This window comes from Scyliorhinus canicula, chromosome 11 (genome assembly GCF_902713615.1).
Source record: "Scyliorhinus canicula chromosome 11, sScyCan1.1, whole genome shotgun sequence".
In the NCBI taxonomy this organism is placed as follows: domain Eukaryota; kingdom Metazoa; phylum Chordata; class Chondrichthyes; order Carcharhiniformes; family Scyliorhinidae; genus Scyliorhinus; species Scyliorhinus canicula.
This window is the reverse complement of record NC_052156.1, coordinates 116,635,296-116,655,885: the sequence shown is the minus strand read 5'-3', so window position 1 is coordinate 116,655,885 and position 20,590 is coordinate 116,635,296. Positions and strand designations below refer to the sequence as shown.

Below are 20,590 nucleotides of genomic sequence, written 5' to 3'. Positions count from 1 at the left end.
CAGTCATGCACAAAAGCACACGTTATAGTTACGCAGACAGAGAGCGAGATTCAGACACAAATTAATACCAATTTATCGTCTGCTTCCATTAATCTTGTCTCGCCCTTGAATAGTTCTGTCATCTGAAAAATGAAATTAATGCAAATTGCTTATTGTCACAAGTAGGCTTCAAATGAAGTCGCCACATTCCGGCACCTTTTCAGAGAGGCTGGTACGGGAATTGAACCGTGCTGCTGGCCTGCCTTGGTCTGCTTTAAAAGCCAGCGATTTAGCTCTGTGCTAAACCAGCCCCTTTCCCCATTATCCAAATTCTATTGAAAAAGGAACCAATTTTTCTTCTTAATTTGTGTCAGCGGTTTTCTGATAAGTTGACCGAACATCCCCCATCAAATCCTAAAGACAGAAATAGTATCACAGTACTTCATAATGGCTCGACATATTTGATACTGATTCAATCTTGATGGACCATTTTTCATTATATCTGGTTATCATTTCAAGAAATTGAAATATGATTCCATGGAATCCTTACAGTGCAGAAGGAGGCCATTCAGCCCATCGAGTCTGGACTGACCCCTCTCCGAAAGAGCACTCCACCGCAGCCCACTCCCCTAACCTATCCCTGTAACCCCGCACGTTGACCGTGGCCAATCCTCCTAACCTGCACATCTTTGGACTGTAAGGGGCACCCGGAGGAAACCCACGCAGCCATGGGGAGAACGTACAAACTCCACACAAACCGGAATTGAATTCGGGTCCCTGATGTTGTGAAAAGGTTAATGAAGTGGCTGAAGCAAAGTCTTGTCTTTCTAGTCTGTTATAATTTGACTAAAAAAAAAATGTCTAAATTTTTTCATACCATACAGCTTCCAGCTACCCTCACCCAAAGTTACAGTCATTATTTTCACTCGGTCAAGGGGTTGTTTGTGAACAGTGTAAGCTCCAAAGCAGTCTGCACTCAAAAGTCTAGGAATAATAAAGCTACCACAGGGGGTTTATATCTGTCAGCAAATGGAATATTCTGCATCAATAAAAATGCTTTTAAGTCTGCCATGAGCACCAGCAACGTGAACAATAAGATTTCCAGAATGCTTTAATATGGATGCATTCTTCAGTCGAGGAAGAGAACCATTTTGAAGGGTCAAGTGATGTGAACAAAGGCATTCCTTTATGTTTCCACAGTTTTTTGCTCGGGCCCCATTGTGTGGCCTTGTCTTGAATGTAGCAAAGTAGTTAGAATTAGTGAGGACTGTATAATACAAATGCACACATTACAAAATTGTGCATAGCACTTAAGTGCCTTTTGGTGGCACTACTGAGAGCAGAACCGGTTTTAAGCACATAGGCACCATCTGCAGGCATTCAATAAAATAACAGCTTTAACAATATACCTAAATCTGATGTGCAACTTGAATTGTGGCAATAACAGTAAATTCACCAACTGTGATATGCATTGAAAGTGAGTGTAGGTAGGAGACTGGGTTAAAACATTGCGGTAAGATGAGCACTTGAAATGCCACAGCATATAAGGCTACAAGCCAAGTGCTGGAAAATTGGATTGGAGTAAGTAGGTGCTTGATGGCCAGCGTGGACACAGTGGGCCCAACAGTTTCTTCTTCCCATGCTGTTAAAACTTTGACTCTTAAGATCTGTATTTGCAAACTCCAGTTGCCACTGGGAGCTTTGAATTGGTAAATGTGCCCCCAAAAAAACACATTCTAATCTCTTTATGTGCCACTATCAGCATCCTTATTAACACACACACACAACAGTATAAATCTGACCCTATTTCCAGTTCTCTTCAGCTTTGACAAAGAGTCATCCAGACTCAAAACTTTAGCTCCCTTCTCCACAGATGCTGTCAGACCTGCTGAGATTGTCCAGTATTTTCTGTTTTTGCCCTAAAAAGAACTGACTGCCAAAAAAACAGAAATGTTATAAAGAAACAACTTGATGACGATGAGGTTTACTGGACTTTGGGGTGCAGGTTCTAAAAGATGGCTCCTCAGACCATCTAATTGTATTACAATTGGAAATAGCACATGAGTCTGAACAGCTTTCTGCAGCGCCAACCAAGAGAGGTCATGATAGAATTCCTGAAATAAGTCTCAATTCAATGATGATGCTAAACAAAGGCCGGAATTCTTCGGTCGTTGGGATTCCCTTTTCACGCCGGCAGCGCACCCCCGCATGCGGGTTCCTTGCTAATGTGGGGTGGGTTCCATGTGAAATTCCATGGTCAAGCGGCGGGAGTAGAGAAATCTGCCGCCCGTGAACGGTGCACCGCCGCAAAAAAGCTTTGGGGAGCGGAGAATCCCGCCCAAAGCGTAACATTTTAATATTTCTCTGAACCGTTCCTAAGAATTCATATTAAACCAGAGAAAACATAATCCATATATGAACACCATACACAGCAGAATAGCAAGTGTTACTTTGTGTATGGACTTTCAATTGTGATCAGGATTACTCCTTGAAGGAAAGTTTGAAAAAAGATAGAGATTCCCTTGGTGGGATAATACTGATGGTACAGAACTTCACCTAAAATCTTTAGCATTAAACTGTCCTCCAGTAAGTATGTTTTTGACATTTTCCCCTTTCAGCTTGGCATCAGTAGCTAACTCACTCCTCTGAAGCTTATTTCAGGGATGGGATTCTCCAGTTCTCCCAGCCCCAAGTTTCTTGCGGCCGCTGTTCACTGGTGACGGGTTTCACTTTTTTCCCCTTGAAACCAGCTCATGCCGCCGGGAAACCCACGGGCGGTGGTGTGCTGCCGGCAGGAAAAGAGAATCCCAATGGCCGAAGAATTCCAGCCCGGGCCTAATAATTCAAGGCATTTAAAAGGCATTTGATCAGAGTTGGAAATGAACAGGAGATTGCAACATTATCCCCTTCATCAAATACTTTAATCCTGGGAAAACTGGCTTCTGAAGCATTGGTTTTCTCCTGATTGTCCCATCCAGAGAATTGCAACCCAGAGTGGGGCAGCACGGTAGCATGGTGGTTAGCATAAATGCTTCACAGCTTCAGGGTCCCAGGTTCGATTCCCGGCTGGGTCACTGTCTGTGTGGAGTCTGCACGTCCTCCCCGTGTGTGCGTGGGTTTCCTCTGGGTGCTCCGGTTTCCTCCCACAGTCCAAAGATGTGCGGGTTAGGTGGATTGGCCATGCTAAATTGCCCGTAGTGTCCTAAAAAGTAAGGTTAAGGGGGGGTTGTTGGGTTACGGGTATAGGGTGGATACGTGGGTTTGAGTAGGGTGATCATTGCTCAGCACAACATCGAGGGCCGAAGGGCCTGTTCTGTGCTGTACTGTTCTAATAGAGTTTCCATTTCTATTTTTGGTAAATTAAAATGGAAGGAGGTTGCTTGCAGTGTTATTAGGAAACTGTCAGGACATTTTCATTCGGTGCCGGATACAGAAAGATTAGGCATGGAATTCCTTAAAGTTTGTTTTCCCGCAGACTCTGATCAGGTGTGTGAGCTTGTTACCGATTTATGCAGTGACTTTTGTGAGTTAATAATGTCCAATATTCTCCGCTTAGCTTTGTCATCGCCTGAGCTAATACGAATCTCTCTTTCCATATTGGATTTTCAGATTGGAGAAAGGGCAGACTTTTTGAATAGATCAGCAAAGAAGAGGTAAAACCTTCATGCAACACCTTTTCATCATTTGAATGTACTCACTTGTCAATCAAGACTATTAATATTGTAAACTCATTTGTATTCGCAGCACTACAACCAAGACTTCACGCCCAGTATTGGGTGTCTCCAAGATTGACAGTAAATTGGAGCAGTATACCAGTGCAATTGAGGTGAGGCTACAGAGCAACTATCCAAGTGATATTTGCAATTTTTCTCAACCAGTTACAGTAGACTAGTTCTGGGAATCTAAATTCTGCCTGAAAAAATTAAATATCCAGGGGAATTTCTCAATTTTATTTAAGACTATAAAGTTTCAAAGTTTACTTTGAACTCTACAAAGTAGAACGCTTGATTTAGTGTCAGACATTCAATCATTGGTAAGTAATCCGAATTATTTTAATTATTTAATTAATTTAATTATACAAATGCAACTCGATCTAGCAGATCAGTTTCTTTGTTTATCAATCAATATTGGAGCGAATTCTCCACCTCCCAAGACGCGTGTTTCTCAGCAGCATGCCAGCGTTGGCCGCGGGATTCTCCGTTCCCGTTGCTGACCAATGGGATTTCCCATTGTAGGCACCCCGTGCTGCTGGAAAACCCACGGGCGGAGGTGCGCTGCCAGCAGAATGGAGAATCCCAACGGCAGAGAATTCACTCCATTGTCTGAAATGTTGCATTCTTAGAATGTTAATGCATAATCCCTTATCCTGTCATTTTAATATTTGCACCTGCGTAACATCACATGTCTCTGCCCTGCCTGAGACACTGATCCATTCTTTTGTCACCTCTAGGCTCACCTATTCCAATGCTCACCGTGCCGCTTCCACCTTGCCACCCTCCTTTAAACACGAGCTTATCCAAATCCTCAGGCAGGATTCTCCAATAATGGGGTTATGTCTCGAATCACTCTGGACTTTCCTGAAGAAAGTCCTGAGTGATTCTCCCTACCTGCAGGGTCCCGGAGTGCTTCTCGCAGCGCTGGCTGCGGATACGGGGCCCTGAACTTCTGTCAGTAGTCACGGCTGTGCGACACGGCGGACTCAACCCACAGAGCGGCACCGGGAATGTAGGCCCCCCCTCCCGAGATCGCACGTGCCCGCAGGTCTGTGATGCCTGATCGCCCCCCCGGCCGTCCATGAAGCCACCCCCCCAGTGATAGATTCCCCCCACCAGAGTCCACAGCCGCCACCAGCCGTTCGCGACGGCCGATAGGTGGGTAGAACCACGTCGTCAGGAACGCGGCCAGTTTTCCTCGGAGAATCGCAGGGTGGGGCTCTGTCAATGGCCCCCTATCCGCGTTGCGTAGTTCGGGGGCTGGAGAATCGCGGGAGCAGCGTCAGACCGGATTTCGGCGGAAACGTCCGTTCGCCGCCACACCCCCCCCCCCCCCCCCCCCCCCCCCGTGCCGATCGCGATTTTGCCGCGGATGCTCGGCGAATCCAGCCCCCCATCTGTGATTTGCATCATTCCACCATTGGAGACCATGGGCGCTTTTTAACAGAAATTAAACAGAGTCCAATGGAAGGCACGGGTGTTTCCCAGTGCAGGTAGCGCTGAGAACGGCCCGGCTATTAAACGGGCCTCTGTTTTGTTTGTGGGTCTTGTCAAGGAATGGCCTGCCGAGGCCGCACTTAAGCTCACTTCGTGCACTGCTCAAAATGGCGCACCGATCTCTTCACTCCCCACCGCAGCCTCCAGACCCGCTCCCCAACTAACCAATTAGAGAGTCATCGAGCCCACTGCACCCCCCCCTAACAAGGGCAGGGCACCCCCAGGCCCAATCCCCAGCACTGGCAAGATACCGCCTGGACACCTTAGAACTGCCAGCCTGACATCCTAGCAGTGCCCCTGCCAGCCCGGCAATACCACCTCTGTACCCTGACATTGATAGAATGGCACCCTGGCACTGCCAGGGTGCCCAGGAGCAGTGCCATGGCATCTGGGTGGCATCGGGGGTGCCAGGTACCACCCTGCCCAGAACCTGACCACCCAGAGGCTGCCAATCACCTGGGCGACACCCCCCTCCCCCCCAGGTGCCAGTATGCCTGGTCTATGTTTGTGGATAGCAGTGCTAAACGCCGCCCGCCTGTGGTCTACGAGGCAAGACCATCTGATCTTGGGCCTGGGTAGACATATTCAAGTTAAATTAATTACTCACTTGTATATGCAAATCCAGATCCCTACCTCAATGGGCAGGATCCAGATTACGCAAGATCTCATTTTATCTCGCGAAGCGTGACGAGGCCAGTAAATCTTGTGAGAGGTCTCTTGCGAGATTTACTGACCTCGCTGTGTCCCGGGTCAGGCACAACGAGGCTGCTAGATCGCGCCCACCCCTTCAGCTGCCAAGACTGTACATTTTGAAATTCCCTTCACCCTTGAGACACTCCTTAACACCAACCCTTTGACCAAGATTTTGATTATCTATTCCCATGGGTGGGATTTTCTAGACCTTTTCCCCGGGGGGGGGGAATCATCTGGTCCCACCGAAGGTGACCCCCTCCTTGGTGGGTTCCTCGATGGCAGAACGGGGGAGCCACACAAAATAGCACAGACTTGAAGGGGCCGGAAGATCCCGCTGATGGCCGAGCCGTCTCTGCCGTCAGAAAACATGCCTTAGGGGAGGTGGAAAATCTCGACCAATATCTCACTGTATAGCTTGCTGTTAAATTTATAGGAGCCCAAAGGTGCTTCGCTCCATTATAATAAAGTGAAGCACCTTGAAATATTTCACTACATTAAAGGTGCTACAAAAATACCGGTTTTGTTGTTGCTGCAGAAACTCTTACCCAGTGCCCTTACTCTGTTAGAATTTTAATGCATAACGCTGTGCTGACTGCCATGCTATGTTCTTCTAAGACAGCGTCGGTCACTTAGCTAATCTTTTTCTGTCATGATTCTCTGTTTTGGTCCTTTGTCATTATCTCTGTTTTGAGTAAGTGCCCTGTTGGTGCTATTTTAATCCTCTCTTACCTGCCTCACTGACTAATTCTGTCTGTTGTTTCTGTACTTTTATTCACTTTCCAATTCTCTCTGTTCCCTCACACAGTCTCGCAGGTTGTCTCTGCTGGGTGCCTCTGCCAATTCTACAAGTAAAGCAAACGTGATTGTAAACTATTCTGCAACTTCCCTGACACTCGTTGTGTAATCTCTATCTCACTGAGTTTAGGCACAGTGGGCTGAATCTTGAAACGGGTAGAACTGGGTATGTAGGCGACGTTTCTGTTGGGAAACCAGAAAGTTGGGCAGGCAGCAATCCAAAAGGGGGCTGCAGCTGAAGGTTAGATCAGATGTTGCTGTTTAAGGGGAGCATGGAGGGTTTGAATCCTCAAACTCCGTCAGAGAGTGGGAGGAGAGGTGGAATCTACCCTTAGCTGGTCCGGGGTGCGGGGACAGCAGACAAATGGGAGATTATGGTCCAGGTTAAATCGGAGGTGGCCAGCCCACTTTCCTGGAACAAAACCATAAGATGCTGGAAAATCTCAGCAGGTCTGACAGCATCTGTGGAGAGAGTATAGAGCTAACGTTTCAAATCAGGATGGCTATGGACGACTCCTGGGAGCGTGCTTGCTGTCTGTGTCCCCCTCTTGTCCCCGCACTCTCAGAATTGTTAAAACTGCGATACCAAGAAAATCCTAAATCTCAATCTTCCTAAATAGCGTCAAATGACAGGAAATGGTGATCCAAAAGCTCTCCATTGATTTTCTCGTCAAATAATCGCAGTAATTGAATCTTGGATAATGATTTTCAAAATAATTTACTGACTGTACCAATGGCAATGAATACCGAGGCTTTAGTCTTTCGACTATTAACGCAATAAAATCCAGGGGTTTCATTTGTAGTTTAACTGATGAAAATTTCAGAATTAGTGGCTCATCCACATTATCTAAAACCTGAGATTAGGCTACAGTTTATTGCTTAATCTCTGGCATTATCACAAGTGAAGCTTTGTGCACATTTGTGTATTAACCTCCTTTGGACATTATCCCTAAACTGTTACCAAAGACTTTCCGATGAATTGCAGGGGAATCCCTATACACAGTATTGAATACTTCTGTCAATTCTGAAGCTGTCGTCCACGGTGTTATAACCAATGCAATCTACCTTGACGTTACTACTTGTACATTTACTTACTCAACTCTTTTAATAGAGGATTCAGATCACTATTGTTTACACTTAGGGTGCCAAAGCTGCGAAAGGAGGCAAATCATCAGCTTCAGATCTCCCACTGACAGCGGAAGGAGTGCGGAACATAAAAAGCATGTGGGAAACTGGTGATGTCTATAGTTCTGCTTCCCCAACTAATAAGGGAACACCGAACAAGGTAAGGTATCACTTTGGGATCTTCCTGCCCAAATCAGATCATACGGAAGTAGAATGTAGGTAGGATAACAGCGTGATATAAACCTTGTCTCATCACTGTGCTCACACTAGCATGAAATTGCTCACAGATTTACTGCACTTTGTTCTTGATATCATGTGAGTCTTGTGTTTCTAACACTTTATCCCATGGATAGCTTTTGATGCTGTCAGTCCTGTACCTGTGGAGAGCATGCTTGTGTTTCTAAGAGTTTCTTCAATTTGTCTGTTCAAGAAATTTGATTGGTTGTTGAATAAAATTTCAGCTGCAGTAATTTGAAGATATGATTCTGCAGTCTTCATCATGTCTTCATTATTGGCAGTATTGCTCACACACTGGTACAGACTGAGCAATGTCATACATCTACATAAAGACTGAAAATATTTTTTTATATTACCAACATCTGTGGGTTAAAGAGATAAAAGTTGTAAACCTGCTTAATGTCACAGCATCATTCTACATTAAACCGGTCTATTCGATAGATTGGGGATTGTATATGTTGTTTCTCTCACAGATTAACGAGAAAGGATTTGCCCAATCCTGTGAAATGGGGAGAGTTCAAAAGCTGTCTCCACCATAGCTTAAAAATTAAGAATTGCATTAGCTCAATGTTGCCTGAAATCCCCAGGGTTTATCCCTAATTTATTGATTGCAATATTTAAAACATTATTTTGGTAGCAGAGCTGGTACTTGCACACTTAGTAAGCACCTTGATAACCGTGCCTTGATGTATTTTTAAACTCCCGTGGAAGTTCTCATCAGAAAAATTTGGCAGGGCAGATAAACTGCAGCAGGTGATGAAGCGAATCGCACAGAAATTTTACTCCAGCAGGGTTCAGCAGGAGTAAACCGAGTTTGGGAGGGAAAGCTAAATTGTTCCCAGATAGCAGAACGTCCAAGTTTGAAGGTTCACTCCTGGTAGTAATAAGGAATGTAAACAGCGAGAGGAACTTGCCCTTTCAAAAAATAAACATCGGAGAAAGTAAAGAGAAAAAACCAAAATGGGTCACAGAATAATACAACCCACAGGAGGTGGAAAATGTCTAATTAATCATCCCCCAGTGCCTTTTCCCCTCAGAGCCCTGCATTATTTTTATTTCTAGTATTCATCCATTCCTTTTTGAAAACTACTATTAAATCTGTCTCCACCACCCATTCAGACAGTGTGGGTGGAATTCTCCAGCCCTTCCCTTCTGTCAGGATCTTCAGGTGCCCAACACTGAACACATCACCAATACAATGTCCCAGTATCAAACCAGTCAATAGAATCCTGAGCGCTGTGAAAGTTCTATTGCCCTGATATGGTTCAAACTGCAGACAGCCTTCTGATCCGAGCTCGCACATGTTACCATTGGTACGTAAGGTCCACCGTGAGCAGGGTACCTGAAACTAATAGCAGTGAACTGATAATTGAAAATCTACTTAGTGGGTGCCACTGCCAGAATCATGTGCGATAGGCTCAGAAAATCCTGGGTGTAAAATATGAGACACTTTCAAGATGCATTGTCAGGAGTGCCTAGCCTCTAGTTCAGAATTACTTTGTGTAATTTAGAAGTATCTATTGTGATAGCAATATTAAGGACTAAACTCCTGCACTCATTATATTCTGGGAGTGCTTCAAAGGAACAGACATATCATACTTTTGAGTATAAAACAATTCCAATTAAAATATTAAAGCATTTTACTCATTTGTTGTAATCTTGGATTTTTTCTGCAGTCTTTCTTACTCAGAACAAGAAATATTTGATAGCAGTGGGCGATGCTCATTTGTGGTAAATTGGTGTATTTGAAAAATAAATTTGTCAGATCAAAGTTATGGCCTTAGCCTGACCTAATTCAGAATGGGCAGAGAATATTTCAGGAAAAGAACTAAGTCATTCTTCCACTGTGAGCTAAATGTTGTGGTGACAAGCTTTGAAATCTCTATTGAAACTTGCATGCGATCACACAAAAGCTTCACACGATTCTGTTTATGGCTGTCCTTGTAGGAGGTAGCGGGTCTGAAAGTTGGCGTTGCCGGTCGCATCAATCAATGGCTCACCAAAACTCCTGAAACAAACAAATCGCCTGCGTCTAAACCCTCAGTAAGTTGCCCCAACTATTCACTGCTTTACAAAAAAAACTTCTCACCTCAGGGCAACCTGGCAGCTAGGATACCAGCCCGTTCCACTTTGAACCAGGATACCCAACTCTTAAATCGTGTCCTCTAAATGAACTGGGCTTGTCCCAGAGGGAGAATTATTCCCCGTCTCAGCCAATCTATCTGGGTAAGGGGAGAAGGCTGAATGGGGGGATGTGGATCCCAGGCCACATCACCTGAGTATGAATCCAGGTAAGTCTTGTCTGCTGGAGATGAACAAACATTGGCAACATGTTTGCAATTGTGCATGGTTACATTATTCAACCTTCATTGCCTGAAGAAGTGGCTACACCATGGTAAAAGCAAAGAGGAGAATATTTGTAACTCACAACATTGGTACCTAATAAGCTGCCTTGGTTTCACTGAAATTGCAAAAATGACACACACATCCTAATTTTTTTGTGCTTGATTTCCTTTTCTGTCTGTCCATTTTAGATTAAGGAATAATAAAATAAAAGTGACTTTCTATAGCATGGAACATAATTTGCTGAAACTCACCACCGATGTACATTTTTCCAAAACACTTAGACGGATTTGGAACAGAACCTCCCAATTCAACGGCATGATATTTATGCAATAACAGTGTCTGTGTTGCGTGGGCATAATTGAACAGGTAGACAAGACATTCCTGTGTTTTCCTCGATGATTGACACCACACTTCAGGAATGAAAATTAACTTGGTCCTTTCTGAAAGTTCCGTTTTCATATTTTCAGCTTTGTTTCGATCAGAAGATCGAAAGATATATGGCCAAATTCCAAAGTACTACATTAATGCAACCAAGCCCGAAGCCCACCTGACCTTTTAGTGCGAACACTAACCTGTGATACGTAACAAAACTTGATGTGGCATGTGTTGTTTATGGTTTTCTCTTAACTTCATTAAAAAAATGGTGTTTGTAAAACCTTGGGCTGGATTCTTCTGCCCCGCCCTACGCAAGATTGACACGTAAAGGTCCATTGACATTAGGCGTGAATTTCTGGTCACCGGTCGGGTGTGGCCGGAGAATCCCGCCCTTTATCTTTAACACGCCTTGTATCATTCTCATTGACGGTGTTACAAACATGGTCCGGGAACGAGCACCAGCAGTTCAGAGAAAGTGAAGAAAATTTTACTTAATTGGGGGAGGAGTTGGAATAATCCAAAACTGAAGTGTAATAGCAATGTTCTTTGCTTTACAACTTTGCCACATCCATGATTTACACATAGTATACATATTTGTTAGTGTTTGTAGAAAAGAAAGTGAATGACTTCAGACTGAGATAAAACATCAACCAAATGACTGGTATAGATAGAGCAGCCCACAAGAATATACTTTTTTTAAAAAAAGTTGCTAGTTAACTAATTGATGAATAGTTGTTCCTAAATCAAAAAGTCTGATGGTTATGCATAAAAAGTATGAAAGAGAACAATTTTTGTAATGAATATCAAAGGCTATTAAGTATTTTATTCTTAAACTCCCCCATCTCAAACACTGAAAGAACCAGCAATGCTTTGATCTGCCTATGTGTTCCTGAAAGATAGAAATCAATACAATTATGGTATAGAATACTGTACTTTAAGTAGTTTACAGTCAAGCCTTGTTAACGCAAGCCTGTGGAGGCTGACATAATAGGTCTTTTTTATCAAATATTTAAGTAGTTAACAACTGAGATCAGGGCCCGTGAATTCTGTGGCGCTTCAACAAGGTCAGTTTCTGGAGCAGCTCAATTACATTCAAATCGACTCCACAGCACCGAGGCTTGTCACTCAACTCTCCAGTGTTTATACCCTACACAAACCTCTTCCCACAAGAATTACATCTTCCCACATAGTCCCATATCACCCTGCTCTTTTCAACCTCATGTTCGCTCCCTTTAAATGTGCCAGTCCCACCTGCTTCAACTACTCCATTTGGCAGTGTGCTCCACTATTCTCACCGCTCTCTGCGTAAAGAACTTCCTTCAAAATGACATATTGAGCTTTAACCAGACTGCTGCAAAAGTGTGAACCTTATTAAAAGACCGCTGTAAACGGACGGATGTATTTAATAACAGGAATGAACTCAGTCAATGAAGGTGCTCATGCAGAGTTTCATAAAATGCTGGGAAATGGGTACTAGGATCAGTGGACTGAATTGCAGCCCACACGATTCTGAGTACACAAATCAGCTACTTAGTGGATGGAAAGTATTGTCGACTATGAATTGGGCACACTGAGCAAAATGGTATTACGATGCAAATCAACCACAATCTAATTGATTGGCAGATCAGGTTTGAGGGGCTAAGTGGCCTGCTCTTTTTTTTCCCAATAGGAAGCTAGGCATGGTAGGATAAAGCACATGTACTCAACTCTCAATCCTCAAGAATTCCCATCCATTGAAAATCTAACTTAAGAACTCAAAACTGCAAGGACTGTGATTCAGTATTGCTGACCTTGACAGCCGTTTCCTTGCATACACTCCTGCCATGCAAAGCTCTGGGGTGGGAGAGCCCAGTCATGATATTTACCTTATGCTGGTTTGAAGCTTTTCATGAACTCCTACCATAATAGGCTGTCTCTATTTAACAGGTGAGACCCTAGGACAATGGCAAGTTCTGACTAAAATGGTTTTGGGGGGGGGGGGGGGGGGAGTGGGCAATAGTTAAATTAGCAACCATGTAGTGGCAAGACTGTGAATATTATCAAGCATTTCTGTGATTAAATTACAACCTTATCCATACCAATGCTTGTTGAAACCATAACATTAGATTCATATTTGAAACCATAACATTAGATTCATACTATGTTCCTTTGTGCATACTGCAGTTCAATGGGACTATGTCAAAGGTATCCAGAAGTGTGCAAAACAAAATATTTTATTTTTCTCCCAATTGAACAGTGATCATTATGTACTGTGTTAGTATTAGACATTTCTCTCTGCTATGCTTTGATGCATACACATGATATATTCATAACTGAGTCTCCATTATTAGTTCTCAGTTGAAAGAATATCAGTTTTAGAATGTAAATAATGTAACAATCAAGGGTTTTCTCAACATGGCAATTTAAAAGCCAAAATTACATGGTTTAACTTCCCACTTCAATTGAAAAATTATCACCAGTCTCAATCATGATGTTATACTGCAAAATTTATCAAATGCAGGTACATGCAGAAGAACAATGATAACATTTAGAGAAGTAAGGAATAGACCACAGGCCAGAGATGGAGGAAAACACAGTTCTGAGTTATAAGGAGAGGAGGCTAAAGATACAGGTGCAAGGCTATGGAGGAATATGAAAACAAGATGCGAATTAAAAAATTGAGGTATTTGGAGACTGGGTGCCAATGAGGTCTGGGAGAAAAAGGGTAATGGGTGAATTAGGTTATGGGCAGCGGTTTTTCATGAGCTCACGGGGGAGGTCACCTAGTAGATCATTGAAATAGTCAAGCCTAGAGTTTATCAAGGCAAAAATGAGGTGAGCTGAGGCAGGAGCAGAATGGGTTGAGATTACAAATGCCTTGGGTGCTGAAGTACACGTGGTCAGGGTTCATCTCGGGGTTAAATGCAACACCAAGGTTGTGAATTGGTGTATTAAGACTCCAGCAATTTCCAGGGAGAGGGATAGATTCCGAGGCTAGGGAAGGAGTTTGTGGCAGGGACTAAAGAAAGTGGGGTTGATCTTGCTGATACTTAATTGGAGGAAATTTCTGCTCATCCAGTACTGGATATCGGGACAAAGAGTTTGACAAAAAAAAAACACACTAGCGAAATCAAGAAAGGTGTAGAACTGAGTTCAGGCATCAAACATATGCAAACTGATGTTGTGATTTTGGATGTTGCATGTGGATGAGAAATAGGAGGGAACCGAGAATAGATCACAGAGATCCTGCTGAGGATGTGGGAAGATAGCCATTGCAGGTTATTCTCCCAGTTGTGACTGAATAGATGAGAATTGAACCAGGCAAGGACAGTCCCACTCAGCTGTTTGATGGTGGAGAAGTGATCACCCATGTCAAAGGTTACAGACAGGTCGAAAAAGAAGGATAATCAACCTTTTCCATCGTTTCACAAGAAATCATTTGACCTGTTTCAGTATTGCGGTGGGAGGGGGAAAATTTCCAAATTTGAGGGATGAGGAAATGGAATTGCAGGAATCATGGGCACCGATTTTGGAGGCAACAATATTTTCAAACACTTTGGAGGGGAAAGGGAGGTTGGAGATAAAGCGGTACTCTACAATGACAATGGGGTGAGGGATGGGTTTTTTATGGAGGGGTTGATGACAACCGAGTGGAAGGGGAGTGGATCAGTAACTGAGAAGAGGAAACTATTAACAACGTCATTTAACATAGGGGCTGGTGGCGGGGTTATTGGATTGTCAGAAGTCTGTGGGGTAATATGATCTCGGGAGCAGGGGCCAGGTCCCATGGATAAGATGAGCGTTTTTGAGGAGAGAGATATATTGCCATATCTTCCACGCATCAGGACAAATGCAACAATGCCAAATTTCAAACGATCACAAAAATTTACATGAGAAAAAGGTGTTGATTTGTTGGCAAGTGACCATATGCAGGGAACCATTCTCTGAAAGCAAAACGAGTATGTTCAACCCTTGCACCATTTTTGAATCACCCAGGCGCTCAAGAAGCCTATAGTTCCCTGTTGCTTTTTCCAAGGCAACGCCTCGGCCAACCAGAGTCGAATAGCCAACCAATCAGCACACTTTTCTCCTGTCGTTCTGATCTTTTGAAATTTGGCATTCTTGCATTTGTCCTGAGGAGTGCAAAACAAAAAGCCTGGGTCACATGCCGCTTATTTCAGCAGTCTTAAGGTTCTGTACTATCAAGCAACTGTTTGGATAAGATGAGCTTTGAGAGGGTGTGACGAGAAATAGGAGAGGAAGACTGGAGACTGGTGCGAGTCTGGGTGAGGACAAGAGGAAATCCTTCGGGGATAGTTTGCTCTGTGTGCTGGGGGAAGGGAGGAAAAGAGCAGAGGCATCAGCCAGCCAAACAGCTTCACAGTAGAGGATAGAGGAAATACTGATGACAGTTGAGGGATTGATCTCGGCTCCCAGAAGTACCTGAGAATGCTTCCAAATGCTTGATGGAAGCTGAAGACTGTGCATTGTCAAGACTGTATAGCTCACCTTTACATCTCTAAAGATTACAGTCAATAGATTCATTAGACTTTTGACCTCAATTTTAACGATGAAAAGAACAATGGGCGCAATTCTCTCTCTCTTCCACCCCCCCCCCACCACGCCGGGTGGGAGAATCGCCGTTTGTTACAGGCGAGCGGCGATTCTCCGGCCTGGATGGGCCGAGCGGCCTGCCCAATACGACGTGTTCACGCCGACGCCAACTACACCTGATCGCTGCTGACGTTAACAGCTAGAGAACGATGCAGGGGCGGCCTGGGGGGGGGGGGGGGGGGGGGATCGAGCACCGGGGGCGCTCAAAAGGGGTCCGGCCCGCGATCGGTGCCCACCAATCGGCGGGCCGGCCTCTCTGAGAGATGCAGTCCTTCCCTCCGCCGCCCCGCAAGATCACTCCGACATTTCTTGCGGGGCGCCCATGGGGAGGATGGCAACCCCGCATGCGCGGGTTGGCGCCGGCCAACCTGCGCATGTGCGGGTGACATCATTTACGCGGTGCTAAGGCCCGGCGCTAGTAAATGACGCGGCGCCGCTCCTAGCCCCCCGGCGGTGGGAGAATAGGGGGCGAGGAGCGGCCTCCGAAGCCGGAGTGAAACACTCCGTTTTTCACTCCTGCGTCCGCACTTAGGGCGAGATTCTATCGTAAAGGCTGCCGTGGGACAGGCCGTGACCCACGGCAGCCTTCATGCCCACTTCCGGGGCCTATTCTCCCCCCCCCGGGCGGGGCTAGGAGCGTGGTCACGGCAGCGCGGCCTTGACAACGGTCATCAAGGCCGCACGTCAAGCGTCACGCCGGCTGACGCGGCCGATGACGTCGGCCGCGCATGCGCAGTTGCCGCCTTTTCCCTCATCCGCCCTGCAAGACGTGGCGGCTTGATCTTGCGGGGCGGCGGAGGGAAAAGAGTGCGTCCGTTACGAACGCATGGCCCGTGATCGGTGGGCACTGATCACGGGCTTATGCCCCCCTTGGTGCCAATCAGGCCCGCAGATGCCCCAAACTGGCATCTGGCGGCCGTTTCATGACGGCAGCGAGCAGGTGTGTTTGCTGCCGTGTTGAAACGGGCGTGAAGGCCCGGCCGCTCGGCCCATCGGCCTCGGAGAATCGCCGCTCGCCGTAAAAAACGGCGAGTGAGGGGAGAGAATAGCGGGAGGGTGTGAAAAATGTCGGGAGGCCCTCCCGCTATTCTCCCACCCGGCGTGGGGGGTGGAGAATCGCGCCCTTAGTCTCCCGTTGGGAGAATCCCGCCCAATGGCTTCAGTGTTTCTGTGCAGGCAGTGACTGGTGCTCTGACATGGCAGTGAGCAGTCTTTGTTCTGGGATTGGCTCATTTCATTGCTTGAAAACTAGTTACCAGACCATAGTGAAGACCTTTACATGCCAATTAGTCTTCTGCAGTGCTCACTCCAAGGGAATAATAAACATGCAGCATGTGCACATAGTTTATGTCCCAAATAACCAGTCTTGCATACAACTGAACTAAATATATAAGTATAATATATAAAAACCGAAAATGCTGGATAGACCCAGCAGGTCTGGCAGCATCTGTGGAAAGAGAAACAGAGTTAATGTTTCAAGTTTGCATGACCCTTCTACAGAATTGCTTTTTTTCTTTCGTGGCAAAGGTAGGATAGCACAATGTGTTAATAGGAAAACAGATGAGTGCTCGATTGAGGAATAAGACAGACATTTCCGAAGCGCTGTAATCGAAGGGGCATCACTGGAACAAATACAAAGGAGATGGAGAAACTGAGAGAATGGGATGAAATCCTCACAGGGAGCTGGGTGTGGTAGCTTTGGGAGTCAATAGATTTATAAAGAATATTGGTGGTCAGTCTGTCGCCAGAAATGGAGACCGATGTCAAGGAAGGAAAGCAAAGTGTCAGAGATAGACCATGTGAAGGTGCGAGAGGGGTGGAAATTGGAAGCAAAATCATTGGGCGCAATTCAGCCACCGCGTTGTGCCTGGTGCGGAGCCAGGCATAATGGTTGAATCCTGCGAGAGCCCCAAATCGGACTCCACGCCAGGCACTTGGTCAATTGCGAGTCACCCACTTTGGTCTGTATCACACCCTCGCTGGTCGTGATCAAGATAATGATGTTTAAATGAGACATTAGGCTCGTTAAAATACCTGGACTCACCTGGGAGTCAACGGCTGCACCAGCAAGACTTCGACCGGGTGCCATTTAGCACTAGTTTCCACAAACATGGATCAGGTAGGGGGTGGGCTCACAGGGCATTAAGATACACCCACGGGTGGTCGGGGACAAGATAGGTTGTACCTAGCAGTGCCACCTAGGCACCCTGACTGTGCCACCCAGGTTGGCACTGCTAGGGGTCAGACCCTGGGGGGAGGGGGATATTGCCCTTTAGAGGGGGTGGTTTCAGGGGCCACGACCTCGAAAAGGAGTGGGGCTGGAGAGATCGGGGCAGCTGGTCAAAATGGTGTCCCGATCTGTGTAGCAGGAAGCCAACTAAAGTGTAGCCTCAGAAACTCTGTGAAGCCCAAAATAACAGCAAAGTGTTGGTGAAAAGCGGGGTGAATCTCGGTGCAGCCAAACAACCCACCAAGCACGCCTAAAAGCAGACTTTATTTTATGTCCGTTGAGTTGCGCCAATAAATCTTTCCAGGCTCAATCGAGAGCATGAAGCAGCACCGATACAGTCATCCATGTAACAGAAAAAGTTCTGGGAGAGGGCCTGAGTAAGACTGGAACAAAGAATGTTCCACATACCCCACAAAAAGGCAGGCATAACTGGGACCCATGAGAGTGCCCGTAGCCACATCTTTTATTTGCAGGAAGTGAGACAAGTTGAAGGAGAAATAGTTAAGTGAGAGAACGAGTTCAGCTGGACGGGGGAGAGTAATGGCGTATGGGGATTGTTCAGGCTGCGGCTCGAGGAAGAAGTGAGACCCTCCTGGTGGGCAATGGTTGTGTTGAGGGATTCAACATCTATAGTGAAGAGGAAGTAGTTAGGGCCAGGAAACTGGAAATTATTGATTTGACATAGGGCATCAGAGGAATAGCGAATGTAGGTGGGAAGGGACTGGACGAGGAGTGAGAATGGAGCCGAGACGGGAAGAAATTGGTTCAGTTGGGTAGGAACAGGCTGATACAATGGGTCCACCTGGTTAGTCCTGTTTGTGAATTTTGGGACGCAGATAGAATTGGCCAGTGCAGGATTGGGGGACTGAGGTTGGAAGCTGATGAGGGAAGACCTCCAGCGGCGATGAAGTCAGTGACAGTCTTGGAAACAACTTTTATAATTCGGCGGTGGGCTCATAGTCCAAGGGGAGGGAGGAGGAAGTGTCTGAGAGCTGGTGCTCAGCCTGTGCAAGATAAAGGTCAGTGTGCCATACAACCATCAATGCCACCCTTGTTGGCAGGTTTGAACAGAGTGCGGCAAGTTCATACGGACTTGAAAAGTTAACTGTTTCTCTCTCCACAGATGCTGCCAGACTTGCTGAGTTTATCCAGCATTTTCTGTTTTATTTCAGATTTCCAACATCTGCAGTATTTTGCTTCTATCTAAGCATGGTAGCACGGTGGTTAACACTGTTGCTTCACAGTGCCAGGGTCCCAGGTTCGATTCCAGGCTTAGGTCACTGTCTGTGCAGAGTCTGCACGTTCTCCCTGTGTCTGCGTGCCTTTCCTCCAGGTGCTCCGGTTTCCTACCATAAGTCCTGAAAGACATGCTGTTAGGTGAATTGGACATTCTGAATTCTCCCTCTTTTACCCGAACAGGCACCGGAATGTGGCAACTAGGGGCTTTTCACAGTAACTTCATTGCGGTGTTAATGTAAGCCTACTTGTGACAATAAAGATTATTGTATAATGGTTTTGGTCAAAGAAGGGGTTAAATTGAAGTTGGTTATAAAGTACCTATGTGAATCTTGTGTGTGTGTGTGCAATATTTTGTTGTGACTGGTGGAGGAGACATTTAGCTCTGAAGAACACATCATCTCAGACTGAAACCAGGGGGTCAGGAGTTTGAATCCTAACTTCAACAGAGATTCAAACTCAACTGTTCTAATTGTCTCTAATTTTCCAGTTCGCAATTGGCAGCGATAAAACTCCACTTTGGAGAGAAAGACGGGGGGGGGGGGGTAAAATCTCATAGAATCAGCCCTGTCTTGATGAAGTCAGTGCATTATTAGCCACTCAAATGGACCTGTATAGGTTGTCTGAATTCCGTTTGTTTATCTCGAATACGCGCTGTAGTGGAACAGAGATGTGAGAGCTGTAACGTGGAACTCTTTTTGTTTTGAAACTGTGCATGTTTAGTTTGTGCTGCTTTTTTCTGTAACACTGGGGGATAATGAAACAACAAACATTGAAATGACTGGATAATGTCAGTATAATGCATGTTCCAGAGGTTGTTATTGAATTCTCCACAAGAGGGAGGCAACACACCTCTAAGGAATTTGAATTGGACTTGCGAGTAGCTTAAAGGTTTATGCTTACTCGTGGCCAATTTCATGGTTATAACCTTGTTTCTGTGCTTCATATGTATCTACCTTACAAATCTCCATTCTTATCTCCAGCAGTGTTACACTTGTATAAAGCACCAACAGTTTGTGTGAAGTTAATAACTATTGACCTCTCCTGTTCTCTTGACTAGTTGGTTCCTCCAATTCCCTTCTTCATGCCTTCATTCATTTCTCTCGGCTTGGCGTAGCTTCTTCTACTTTCTTTCTTCTACTTCCGGGAGGTCAGGGGAATCTTGTGAACAATCAGGTAAACCTGCATTGATGGCTTTATCGTTCATCCAGGGCTACAATATTTTGAGTGCTCCAAAATGTGATTTTATATTTTTTTGCCAAAAACAAGTTCATGCAACACAACATCATTGCTTGTAAGTAACTGAACCTGCAGCTGATGAGGCCTCCTCTCCGTTTTGCTGTGATATTCTCCCGTAGCAATCGTGATGCCAGAAAAAAGGCTAAATGCCCTGCTGCATAACCAGTTGTGTTAATTGGTGTTGGCCAAAATGCAACAGTTGTTGTACTACTGTAGGACAAATCGCCCCTCAGACCTCTTAATTGATGTAGGTAAATTACATTTTACTGAGAACTGTTGAATCTATAGATTGGGGTAAAGTACTTCCAATTAAAATCCAATGTTCAGTAGGATGCAAAACAATTCTATTCTTCAGCACTTCACTTTTACACAAAAAGAAATAAGAAAATCTAGAAGCTAGTGATCTTTTCCAACACCCCAGAATCTCCCGAGCTACAGAATATATCAAGGTGAGTGGCACTTTACTGATCCACTTACAATCCCATTGGATAGCAATGTCTGACTATGTAAAACATTGAAAGTCAGTTGCTTT

The 20,590-nt window shown here is 45.3% G+C and overlaps 1 protein-coding gene across 10 annotated transcripts in view; it reads left to right on the top strand.

The window, feature by feature from the left end:
* LOC119973313 (non-muscle caldesmon-like) overlaps positions 1-20,590 on the top strand; it is a 254,592-nt gene that overhangs the window by 219,388 nt on the left and 14,614 nt on the right. For 6 of the 10 annotated variants that reach the window (XM_038811175.1, XM_038811171.1, XM_038811168.1 and 3 more), the window contains 4 exons: positions 3,589-3,632; positions 3,724-3,805; positions 7,819-7,962; positions 9,987-10,082. In XM_038811175.1, coding sequence (XP_038667103.1) covers positions 3,589-3,632; positions 3,724-3,805; positions 7,819-7,962; positions 9,987-10,082 — 366 coding nt within the window. Of the gene's footprint in view, positions 1-3,588; positions 3,633-3,723; positions 3,806-7,818; positions 7,963-9,986; positions 10,083-19,879; positions 19,996-20,590 lie in introns of all 10 variants that reach the window. The other 4 variants (XR_005462272.1, XR_005462273.1, XM_038811174.1 and 1 more) reach the window with 2 other exon arrangements.